The sequence below is a fragment of the Pristiophorus japonicus genome, chromosome X (assembly GCF_044704955.1).
Source record: "Pristiophorus japonicus isolate sPriJap1 chromosome X, sPriJap1.hap1, whole genome shotgun sequence".
Classification (NCBI taxonomy): Eukaryota; Metazoa; Chordata; class Chondrichthyes; family Pristiophoridae; genus Pristiophorus; species Pristiophorus japonicus.
In genome coordinates this window covers 40210662-40223863 of record NC_092010.1, presented here as the reverse complement: position 1 = coordinate 40223863, position 13202 = coordinate 40210662, and the positions used below count along the sequence as shown (strand labels likewise).

Genomic DNA, 13202 nt, shown 5'->3' with positions numbered 1-13202 from the left:
CACTCACAATCTCATAATCTCCAGACTCGTAGCCAGTCTTTCTCGCCTTGCTGATCCGATCGGAGAAATCTGGGGGAATGTAAAAGGATTAATGTTTGATGAAGGTGCTCTGCATTATTCATGATTCTATTATAAACTTGAATGGCGCACGGATCGTGTGTGTAAGCAGGCACGGCAACAAAGGCAGGGCCCAGAGAGAGAGACACACAGATACACACAACCCCAGACACACACCCAGAGAGAGAGACACACAGATACACACACAACCCCAGACACACACCCAGAGAGAGAGCGAGAGAGACACACACCCACCCCCCAGAGAGAGAGACACACACACACCCCCAGAGAGAGACACACAGATACACACACAACCCGAGACACACCCCCAGAGAGAGACACACACACACCCCCAGAGAGAGAGAGACACACAGATACACACACAACCCGAGACACACACCCAGAGAGAGAGAGCGAGAGACACACACACCCACCCCCCCAGAGAGAGAGACACACACACACCCACCCCCCAGAGAGCGAGAGACACACACACCCACCCCCCAGAGAGAGAGAGAGACACACACACACACACACACAGAGCCTGAGAGGGAAGCAGAGAGCAAACCGGATTCAGCGAGCTGCCCAGTATCCATTCTTAGTGCCAGACTAAATCACATGGTCCAACAGAAGGGATCCTGGAAAAAGACACGGGCAAGAAACGGTCCCTTCACCCATGGGGAGGGGGGGGGGGGGCTCATTGCTTCACTGCTTTGCAATTCAGCTGCCTTGCACCAAACAGGATTTAAACCCACCCCCACCCCACCCTCCTTACCTGGTGGATTACTACAAAATGGCAGCCAGCCTTCGAGTAATCATTAAATCAAACAGATGATCAGGTCATTATCACATTGCTGTGTGGGAGCTTGCTGTGCGTAAATTGGCTGCTGCGTTTCTGACATTACAACACTTCAAAAAAATGTTATTGTCTGCGAAGTGCCTTGGGTGAAAGCCACTGTTGACATGCAAGTTCTTTATCAGGACAGGTGACCAAAAAGCTTGGGTCAAAGATGTAGGCTTTAAGGAGCGCCTTAAAAAGAAGAGAGAGGCGGAGAGGTTTAGGGAGGGAATTCCAGAGCTTGGGGTCCCAGGCAGCTGAAGGCACGGCCACCAATGGTGGAGAGATGGAAATCGGCGGGGCGCTCAAGAGACCAGAATTAGAGGAACGCAGAGATCTCGGAGGGTTGGAGGAGGTTACAGAGATAGGGAGGCCATGGAGGATGAGAATTTTGAAATCGAGGTGTTGCTGGGCCGAGAGCCAATGTAGGTCAGTGAGCACAGGGGGTGATAGGTGAGTGGGACTGAGTGTGAGTTAGGACACGGGGTCAGTGAGCACAGGGGGTGATGGGTGAGTGGGACTGGGTGTGAGTTAGGACACGGGGTCAGTGAGCACAGGGGGTGATGGGTGAGCGGGACTAGGTGCGAGTTAGGACACGGGGGCAGTGAGCACAGGGGGTGATAGGTGAGTGGGACTGAGTGTGAGTTAGGACACGGGGTCAGTGAGCACAGGGGGTGATGGGTGAGCGGGACTGGGTGTGAGTTAGGACACGGGGTCAGTGAGCACAGGGGGTGATGGGTGAGCGGGACTCGGTGTGAGTTAGGACACGGGTCAGTGAGCACAGGGGGTGATGGGTGAGTGGGACTCGGTGAGAGTTAGGACACGGGGGCAGTGAGCACAGGGGATGATGGGTGAACGGGATTCGGTGCGAGTTAGGACACGGGGGCAGACTCAGACACGCTGGTTCAGAGACCGTGGCAATCGCGCAGAACATTGAGCCATGTCCGACTGCGCAAACCAGACCGCGGTGGGTGGGGGGGGTGCGAGGAGGAGCAGGAGGAATAGCCCTTACCGCACGGACACTTACCGACGTCTTTGGTGCTAACCCGCTTGTCCTTAAACTTGTCATAAGACGCGTTTGGATTCACAACAATGCGGTCCACACTGTCGCTGTTCAGCTCCTCCTGCAGAGACAGAACAGTCAGGTGAGAATTCTTTCACACCCCACCCACTCTCCTCTTCTCTGGTGCCCCCGCTCATCCCTTTCTCTCCTGAAATAGCTGACTCTTGCAGAGGTATATTACCACTTGGGCTGGCAGCCCCCCTCAGTGGCTATAGTTCACATGCGAGTATCAGCAGCTCAGTGCTAGCTGGCTGTTCGACAGAGTTACAAACGCACGAGATTGACATAATTCGGGAACTGCCAGCTGTTGAAGTCTCCCTCCCTCAGGCGCTCCCAGGTTGAGATTTAGCAAACACAGCAATAAAAGCTAGGACTTTCTTACACAGGAACAGGAGGCGGCCATTCAGCCCCTCGAGCCTGTTACATTAGGAACAGGAGGAGGCCATTCAGCCCCTCGAGCCTGTTACATTAGGAACAGGAGGAGTCCATTCAGCCCCTCGAGCCTGTTACATTAGGAACAGGAGGAGGCCATTCAGCCCCTCGAGCCTGTTACATGAGGGTGGTCTCAGATTATGAAATGCAGGTTACACTATTGAGATATTTGATCCAATCCATGTTGGCCGATCCGGATACTATCGATGTCTCACATGAGCACGATATTTAAATTGCAGCAAGTCATGAAAGGAATATAAAGCAAAAGAAGTTTTAATTTGGTGGATTTATTTATTTATTTTTAAGTAATTAAAAAACCCCAGCATTTTGCAGAGTTGATGTAAAGGAAATGGTTGTCAGGTCCGTGCAGTCCAGCCAGAGTGGGACGGGGATCTCACACCGTCCTTCCATCATTTCGGGAGGTCAGAGGACCGAGCAGTACCATTTGACTCTCGGTACCATCACTGTATATTCAATTATATCCCCACCACACACACACACACACAGTGCTTTCTCTCACTCACACACAGTGCTTTCTCACTCACACACAGTGCTTTCTCACTCACACACACAGTGCTTTCTCACTCACACACACAGTGCTTTCTCACTCACACACACAGTGCTTTCTCACTCACACACACAGTGCTTTCTCACTCACACACAGTGCTTTCTCACTCACACACACAGTGCTTTCTCACTCACACACACAGTGCTTTCTCACTCACACACAGTGCTTTCTCACTCACACACAGTGCTTTCTCACTCACACACAGTGCTTTCTCACACACACACAGTGCTTTCTCACACACACACAGTGCTTTCTCACACACACAGTGCTTTCTCACACACACACAGTGCTTTCTCACACACACACAGTGCTTTCTCACTCACACACACAGTGCTTTCTCACACACACACAGTGCTTTCTCACTCACACAGTGCTTTCTCACTCACACAGTGCTTTCTCACTCACACACAGTGCTTTCTCACTCACACACAGTGCTTTCTCACTCACACACAGTGCTTTCTCACTCACACACAGTGCTTTCTCACTCACACACACAGTGCTTTCTCACTCACACACACAGTGCTTTCTCACTCACACACAGTGCTTTCTCACTCACACACACAGTGCTTTCTCACTCACACACACAGTGCTTTCTCACTCACACACACAGTGCTTTCTCACTCACACACACAGTGCTTTCTCACTCACACACACAGTGCTTTCTCACTCACACACACAGTGCTTTCTCACTCACACACACAGTGCTTTCTCACTCACACACACAGTGCTTTCTCACTCACACACACAGTGCTTTCTCACTCACACACACAGTGCTTTCTCACACACACACAGTGCTTTCTCACTCACACACACAGTGCTTTCTCACTCACACACACAGTGCTTTCTCACTCACACACACAGTGCTTTCACACAATGCTTTCACTCACTCTCACTATCGGCGAGTGGTTTTGGAGTCGCGGCTGCTAAACTCTGCAGTCACAAGCAGAAATCAAATACATTTCAAAAAGTGCTTTTCTAAAAAAGAAAAATGGTCGTTTGTTAATATTTCATTAAACGCGCCCAGGCCAGAGAACAAGACATGCAATTTGAAATTAACGATGGGAAAAGGGACCTCGATTTCCACTGAAACGTGAATTTAACGCTCTCAATTCGACAGATTCAGCAGTTCCACACAATTAAGGAGCAAGGTGTTCGGATATTCATTGCACCTTGTCGCTCATGCAAATGGCCGGAGTAATTGATCTCAAACTATTATTCAGCGATTGCCATTATGTAATACCTACTTACCCTGTTATCAACTGGTAATAAATCTCACCATCGGTCGGTGTTTAATGTGTCAGGTTCTGGTTTCAGCACAGAACCTGCAAGCCCGCCTACCCTTTCACAGTTTATGCAGCTCTCTGTTTGGCTGTTCCAGTGGAGGCTGTACAGCACGGCCTTGTAAAGCGGTTTAGCCCACCTCTCTATTTAATAAGCTCTTGGTCCCTATTTCTAGCATCCAGTGTTGGCACCCAGTTTATTTAAGGTGCTGGTAGCATAGAATCAGAAAGTTACAGCACGGAAGGAGGCCATTTCGGCCCATCGTGTCCGTGCCAGTGATAGGGGCCTGGATAGAGTGAATAGGAAGGACCTGTTTCCCTTGGCAGAGGGGTCAACAACCAGGGGGCATAGATTGAAAGTAATTGGGGGGAGGTTTAGAGAGGATTTGAGGGGAAATGTCTTCACCCAGAGGGCGGTGGGGGTCTGGGGTGGAACTCACGGCCTGAAAGGGTGGTAGAGGCAGAAACCCTCACCACATTTGGATGTGCACTTGAACCTACAGGGCTACGGACCGAGACCTGGAAAGTGGGATTAGGCTGGGTAGCTCTTGGTCGGCCGGCACGGACACAATAGGCTGAAATGGCCTCCATCTGTGCGGTAAATTTCCGTGATTCACTGGATGGGGCGTGGGCGCGTGTTGCAGGCGGATCTGCGGGCGTGTGGCACGGTTACCGCCAATACCTCCCGCGCTGAGGAGGGGGAAACGCGATCGCCGTCGCGACCACCAGCGGCAGCCGCCTGCCACAGGCCCTCTCCCGAAACCCACTCGTGTTTGGTCGGGCAATCGAGCAATAGGCATAGTTGGGCCTTCCTCTGCGGGTCCTGCACAGCTCTGTGCGGAGAACTTCACACGCCCGTTAACGCCTCACCTAATAAGACCCGCCATTATTTCCACCTACTCTCGTAACCCCCCACAACTCCAGTACAGAAAGGGTTGGCGACTGCACCAGAGCCTCAGGGCGACAAGTGAGCACAGAGCACTTAAAGCATTGGCTGAGTCAGCATAAATCTTTCACAACTGAACAATTCCTGTCCAGGGACAGCAACCAGCCTTCAATTACTTGATGCACTCGCTCCCATTTTACGCGGAGTGTGTATTTCACTCGCTCCACGTGACCTGCCCGTGGCGAAGGCTGCACCAACCTCCTCCTGTGCCCCTTACATCGCTAACTGCAAGCTCCTGCATCTCCCAGCGTTTGTGTCACATCAAAATAGGAGCAGGAGTCGGCCATTCGGCCCCTCGAGCCTGCTCCGTCATTTAATACGACCATGGCTGATCCGATCATGGACTCAGCTCCACTTCCCCGCCCGCTCCTCATAACCCTTCACTCCCTTATCGCTCAAAAATCTGTCTATCTCCACCTTAAATATATTCAATGTCCCAGCCTCCACAGCTCTCTGGGGCAGAGAATTCCACAGATTTACAACCCTCAGAGAAGAAATTCCTCCTCATCTCAATTTTAAATGGGCGGCCCCTTATTCTGAGACTAAGCCCCCTAGTTCTAGATTCCCCACGAGGGGAAACATCCTCTCTGCATCTACCCTGTCCAGCCCCCTCAGAATCTTATACGTTTCAATAAGATCACCTCTCAGTCTTCTAAACTCCAATGAGTATAGGCCCAACCTGCTCAACCTTTCTTCACAAGGCAACCCCCCTTCATCTCGGGAATCAGCCCAGCCCAGATGAGAGCCGGCCTCATAGAACTCGGCACATCCACGGAGGCAGGTTTTGAGCACTCTCCCTTGAAGTGACCGATCGATACCAGGCTTGTTCTTTGTGTTTGACACTTCACCCGGGGACTATCTCGCCTCCTTCAGACTTACCTACTGGTATTTCAAATTCAAGCAGGGCGTCACAACCACTACTTGTATCGACCTTCGCCCTGGTTCCGCGACATATTTATAAAGGTGGGTGGCCTTTAGTGTACCCTTTTGGCCAGGTTAGGAACATAGGATCAGGCGGAGGCCACTTAGCCCCTTGCGCCTGTTCTGCCATTCAATGAGATCACGGCTGATCTGTGACCTAACTCCATCTACCCGCCTTGGTTACATAACCCTCAATACCCTTACACCAATAAATATCGATCTATCTCAGACTTCAAAGCTCCAATTTACCCCAGCATCCACAGCCTTTTGGGGAAGTGTGTTTCTGATCTCCACCACCCTTTGTGTGACAAAATGCTGCCTGACATCACCCCCGATTGGAAGATTGTGCCTCTTGTTCTGGACACTCCACTCCACTCCACTCCACTCCACTCCACTCCACTCCACTCCACTCCACTCCACTCCACTCCACTCCACGAGCTGCCTGTGGATCACGGGTCAGACCGGCAAGGTTCAGGAATGCTGCGGGGGTCGGGGGGCAGCAGGCTGTAGTGCCCTTGGCTCACGAGCCCACTACACACGTCTTCCCTTCAGGAACAGTTTTGCTAAAATACCACACACAGATTCTGATTTTCAGTTAAGATAGTCGGGTTCACCAGACGGTTAAACTTCTCCGCCACCAATTAGCTCAGAGTGGGCTTGACAAGGTGGATGCAGAGAGGATGTTTCCACTGATGGGGGAGACTAGAATAAGGGGCCGCCCATTTAAAACTGAGATGAGGAGGAATTTCTTCTCTCAGAGGGTTGTAAATCTGTGGAATTCTCTGCCCCAGAGAGCTGTGGAGGCTGGGACATTGAATATATTTAAGGTGGAGATAGACAGATTTTTGAGCGATAAGGGAGTGAAGGGTTATGGGGAGCGGGCGGGGAAGTGGAGCTGAGTCCATGATCGGATCAGCCATGATCGTATTAAATGGCGGAGCAGGCTCGAGGGGCCGAATGGCCGACTCCTGCTCCTATTTCTTATGTAGCTGTTTATACATTCCAAATCACACCACAATTTATACACCGAAAGCACGCTAGATTTTACATGATCGATAACGGCAGATTGATTGGATCGGAGGTACACACACGCACAAATCAATTCTTTGCAAGCCTTCAACCCTTACTGGACTGGAGCACTGCCCAACTTTGGTGGTATAAGGAACAACTTTTAAGTTTTAGCACCCCCCCGCCCCCCCAACCCCATCGAATCACGCTCAAAAAAGCGCAGTGAACAAAACAGGAGGCCCTGCTGGATTGGGTGTTGAACAGGCACCTAGCGTCTGTATGCCGGACAGAAGCGGGGGGAAATTGAAAGATAGAATCATGCAGCACAGAATGAGGCCATCCGGCCTATCGTGCCTGCTCTCTGAAAGAGCAATCCAATTAGTCCCACTCTTTCTCCATAGCCTTACAATTTAAGTGACTGCGACTAGCAGGACATTCAAGGGCGTTCCTGACCTCGACGAGTGCCCTCTGCAGCAGTGGTCACTGGATGGGTGACGAGGAGCAGGAATCCCAGGGAGTATCAGATAGGCCGGGAGTCAGCGGCCTCTCCCTGTGGCGTTGGGTGCGTGCATGCAGACGCAATCTGTCTCCCGTCCCCGCCACAGAATATGCGAGCAACCCTCGCCACTCCAGGTGGGAAGGATGTCCACCTGGGTGGTGAGGTACTGAGGGAGGAGTCTGTGCGACGAGCCCAGTACATGGGTGGAGAGAAAAGGGAAGTCCCCAAACCACTGCAGCCCCGAAAGGTTTGACAGGCATTGCACTACAACACAGCGATTGGAATAGGTTCAAAGATCAAACTCCTTACCAGCTCCTTGCAATCCCAAAGAGAGTCAGAATGAAGCGAAAGGAGAAGAGGGGGCAGTGGGAACAAGGGGAGAGGGGGAGAGCGAGAGAGAGAGAGAGACACCGTGAGATATTAATGAGACAGTTACACACGAGCACAGCACAACATTATTAGTGTTTATACATACACCACGTACAAAGCTTCACAAGCCCATCACTACAAACCCCTACTGGAGTTTATTCATTAAACAGGTTAAAGCAGTGATCGATATAAATCTATAATTAAAGGGAGGATTAACCTGGCTCTACCTCGTACATCCGTGAAAATAGTCGTCAGGAAAAGGTCGGTGCATGCCATTTGGGACAGTGACGTCATTGTGTTTAGGTAACCTTTCTGGTAAAATTAAAATTAAATCATCGGGCAAAAACCAAATGGGTCATTTAGCCCCAACTGGTATTAAAATACATTTGGGCTTGGCCTGGAGAGATCCACACTGCAGGACTGGGCTCAGTATGGCACTCCATCGAACAGTGCAGGAGGGGAAGAGGGGCAGGGGGAGAGGAGGAAGAGGGGCAGGGGGAGAGGAGGAAGAGGGGCAGGGGGAGAGGAGGAAGAGGGGCAGGGGGAGAGGAGGAAGAGGGGCAGGGGGAGAGGAGGAAGAGGGGCAGGGGGAGAGGAGGAAGAGGGGCAGGGGGAGAGGAGGAAGAGGGGCAGGGGGAGAGGAGGAAGAGGGGCAGGAAGAAACGGCAGGGAGCTAAATAAAGGATTCCATCCAAGAATTCACGCTGCAGCCCAGCAGCCGTTCCCGACACGAGTGCTTTTCGACTGTGGGAGTCCTCACCCAATCGTACTTCCTGGCTTGAGTCACCAGAGAGCAATCTGGAGCGGGAACCCTGGCCGATTCTCAACGTCCGAGCCCAGGGTGGCAGAGACAAAATATTTGCGCTGGCTAAAATCACAGAATTACAGCACAGGAGGATCCCATTGGGCCCATCGTTGCCCGTGTTGTGCCGGCTCTGTGACAGAGCGACCCAATCAGTCCCACTCCCCTCCCCTGCCCTTTCCCCCACAGCCCTGTGAATTTTTCCCCTTCCAGTATTTACCCAATTCCCGGTTTGAAAGTCACGATTGAATCTGCTCCCACCGCCCTTTCAGGCAGCGCGTTCCCGATCACAACAACTCGCTGCGTAAACACATTCTCCCCATCTCCCCCTCTGGTTCCATTGCCGATTATCGTCAATCTGTGTCCCTCTGGTTACCCCACCCTCCTGCCCCCGGGGAACAGTTTCTCCCCGATCTACTCCATCAAAACCCCTCCTGATTGTGAACCCCTCTATTAAATCTCCCCCTTAACCTTCTCTGCTCCAAGGAGAACAACCCCAGCTTCTCCAGTCTCCCCACGTCACTGAAGTCCCTCATCCCCCCGGGAGCATTCTGGTCAATCTCCCTCTGCACCCTCTCTGAACCAGCAAACCAGGAGCAAACCCAGGGTGACGGGACGGGACGGGACGATGACAACGCAGGGCACTGCTGGACAGTATGGGACTCAGTATCGCGGTACCTTTACAGAAAATCTAGCCATATAGACCAGGCTGCTATGTCGTGAATCAGTGGGGAGGGAGTGAGGGAGTGAGGGAGTGGAGGGAGTGAGGGAGGGAGAGGCTGGAAGATTAATAGATTTTGCAAAGCAAAAAAAAAAACTGACTGTTTCAGCCATAAAATATTGCTGGCTATTAAAAAGGCATGGAACCTTCACTATGGCACAATTCAACCCCCAAAGGCATCTGTTCAAGGTTAGATTGCTGTAATTTATTTCAACACCTGCGTTCGTGTTTTTGCTGAATGGAGAGAGATTTTTTTTGAAAAAGGCCCTTCATTAAGGCACAGCTCTAATGAGATTGGGGCCGTGAAATGGTTTTGACGGGAATCTACACAGGCACACAGCCCCAGGAGTACCGGGGATGGAAAAATATAATCTAAACAAAACACACGAGGTAGATTAATTAAACATGAGATTCCGTGACAATCAGTCCAGCTCTCGATTTTAAAATCCAGCAACTCCCTCTTCATCTCCCCCCTTGCGTCACCCCTCCCTCGCCCCAGAAACTCACTTGCAGGGGTCACACAATTGCTGGGCTGTGGTTCCCTTGGCACCGATTAAGCTGCGATACACCCATGTGGCCACTCTTCACTTGAGAGCCTGGACACCAAATGTCCACACGCTACTCCGTGTCACCCATGGCTCAGTGGGCAGCTCTCTTGCTTCGGAGTCAGAAGGTTGTGGGTTCGAGCCCCACTCTGGGAACTTGAGCACATAATCCCGTGCAGTACTATCGGAAGGCCGCGCTGTCGGAGGGGCAGTACAGAGGGAGGGATCAGGCCTACCGGATGTGGTGTCTTTCAGGTGGGACGTTAAACCGAGGCCCCGTCTGCCCCCTCAGGTGCACATAAAAGATCCCATGGCCACTATTTCAAAGAAGAGCAGGGGAGTATTCAACTAACACCTAAAAGCAGATTATATGGTCATTCTCTTTAGTCAAGGTTTGTCGAATTTTGTTGTGCACAAATTGTCTGCCACGTTTCCTACATTACAACAAGTGACTACACCTCAAATAGAACTGTAACATAGTCTGTAACACTCAATGGGACGTCCAGAGGTGGTGAAATGCACTGAGCAAGTGCAGTCCAGGAGAACAGCAGGACCTCACTGCAACATGCTGCTCGGGAGACACCCGCCAGGCACATATCAAGGCCGTGTGACGACAGGGGTCAGACACCAGCGGTCCAGTCGGGAGGTGGCTGCGCAGCAGGGCGTGTAAACGCAGGAGGTGGTCAGCTGAGAGAGGGGAAAACCCCCGAGAGCCAAGAGACACGTCAATGGCGAGAGTCGATCCGACACGAGGCTCTGAAGCATCGGATCGGAGGGAGCGTGCCGTGCTCGACTAGCACAAGCAAGCACAGTCCCGCATCATTCACGGCACCTCCACTTCTGTTCAATTTACTCCCCGTCAGCCTTCAGCTCCGAGAAGGGCGTGACACCTCTTTGTTCCTCCTCCTCCACCAATCTGTCCCCCCTCCAGTGGGGCTGGTAGGATAGCCAAACAGAAGCAGGTGGGGCCTGGCTGAACTTCCCTCCTTAACTGAGGGGCTCTGAACCCATTTTATAAGAACACAAGAAATAGGAGCAGGAGTCGGCCATTTGGCCCCTCACGATCAATAAGATCATGGCTGATCCGATCATGGACTCAGCTCCACTTCCCTGCCCGCTCCCCATATTGCTCAACAATCTCAATGACCCAGCCTCCACAGCTCTCTGGGGCAGAGAATTCCACAAAGTTACAACCCTCAAAGAAATTCCTCATCTCAGTTTTAAATGGGCGGCCCCTTATTCTAAGACTATGTCCCCTAGTTTTAGTATCCTCTCTGCATCCACCTTGTCGAGCTCCCTCATTAACTTATACGTTTCAATAAGATCACCTCTCATTCTTCACTCCAATGAGTAGAGGCCCAACCTACTCAACCTGCATACTAACTGTGTGTTTTTCAAGGACCCCCAGGTCCCGTTGTACTGCAGCACTTTGCAATTTTTCTCCATTTAAATTATAATTTGCTTCTCTATTTTTTCTGCCAAAGTGGATAACCTCACATTTTCCCACATTATACTCCAAGTGCCAAACTTTTGCCCACTCACTCAGCCTGTCTATGTCCCTTTGCAGATTTCTTGTGCCCGCCTCACAACTTGCTTTCCCACCCATCTTTGTATCAGCAAACTTGACTACATTACACTCGGTCCCTTCATCCAAGTCATTAATATAGATTTTAGTTCAGACCAGGCACTGAACCAATTGATTCCTGGGTTGAGAGGGTTGTCCTATGAGGAGAGATTGAGTGGATTGGGCCTATGCTCTCTGGAGTTTAGAAGAATGAGGTGATCTCATTGAAACATATAAAATCCTTCGAGGGCTAGACAGGGCAGATGCTGAGAGGATGTTTCCCCCTGGGCTGGGGAGTCTAGAACCAGGGGTCACACAGTCTCAGGATAAGGGGTCGATCATTTAGGACTGAGATGAGGAGGAATTTCTTCCCTCAGAGGGGGGTGAATCTTTGGAATTTTCTGCCACAGAGGGCTGTGGAGGCTCAGTCTTTGAGCATATTCAAGACGGAGATCAATAGATTTTTGGGCACTTATGGAACCGAGGGGTGTGAGGAGAGGAAGGGATAGTGGAGTTGAGGTGGAACATCAGCCATGATGTCAATGAATAGCAGAGCAGGCTCGAGGAGTCTTCTCCTGCTCCTATTTCGTGCGGGCTATTCCCTGCTGTACAGGACTCCGTTCCAAATTTTACCAACTGACTCCCCCACTCCCCGCAGATGAGGCCACTAACTTTTAAACCCCACTGCCCACCAGTTGAAGACGGCACTGTTTCGAACTGCGCAAGTCACATATCTGCAGACAGAGGCGTCATGTATTCCAGTGGCTGTTGCTGGACATTAGAGATAGGGCGTGCCGAGATGAATATTCACTGCAGAAAACAAGGCAAGACCAGGGTGGAAGAGAGGGGTTCCTCTGGTTGGAGAATCAAGCACCACGTCCTTGCTGCAATCAATATCATAGGCACTCCCTCGAAACCAGGATGACTTGCTTCCATGCCAAAAAAAGGGACGAGTTCACAGGGGTTTCGAAAGAAGATCCCGAACTACATCCTGAAGGGTGGAAGATGCCTATACGTGGATTGTTTTAAGGTAGGGGTGACCAGCCACCACACGAGCTTGACAGAACGAGGTCTTGGTCCAGTGGCAAGGGTTAACCAGGACGACTAGACACCAGCTCTGCTATATTAACCCAATACTGAAGCCACAACTCGAGGCTTCTAGTAACTGGCATTGACATACCTGGATGGTTTTAAAAAGGGAGAGAGAAAACAGGGAATTATAGACCGGTTAGCCTGACATCAGTAGCGGGGAAAATGTCAGTCAATTATTAAAGATGTAATAGCAGCACATTTGGAAAGCAGTGACAGGATCGGTCCAAGTCAGCATGGATTTATGAAAGGGAAATCATGCTTGACAAATCTTCTGGAATATTTTGAGGATGTAACTAGTAGAGTGGACAAGGGAGAACCAGTGGATGTGGTGTATTTGGACTTTCAAAAGGCTTTTGACAAGGTCCCACACAAGAGATTAATGTGCAAAATTAAAGCACAAGGTATTGGGGGTAATGTATTGATGTGGATAGAGAACTGGTTGGCAGACAGGAAGCAAAGAGTAGGAATAAACAGGTCCTTTTCAGAATGGCAGGCAGTGA

General features: G+C 50.9%; 1 protein-coding gene across 1 annotated transcript in view; it reads right to left on the bottom strand.

Annotated features, from left to right (window-relative positions):
• The window catches only part of LOC139240911 (dynactin subunit 2-A-like), a 93567-nt gene that overhangs the window by 30295 nt on the left and 50070 nt on the right, over positions 1 to 13202 (bottom strand). Inside the window, exons 3-4 of the mRNA XM_070869418.1 lie at positions 1920 to 2016; positions 8 to 69 (exon numbers count right to left, since the gene is read on the bottom strand). Of these exons, the coding sequence (XP_070725519.1) occupies positions 8 to 69; positions 1920 to 2016 (159 nt within the window). The remainder of the gene's footprint in view (positions 1 to 7; positions 70 to 1919; positions 2017 to 13202) is intronic.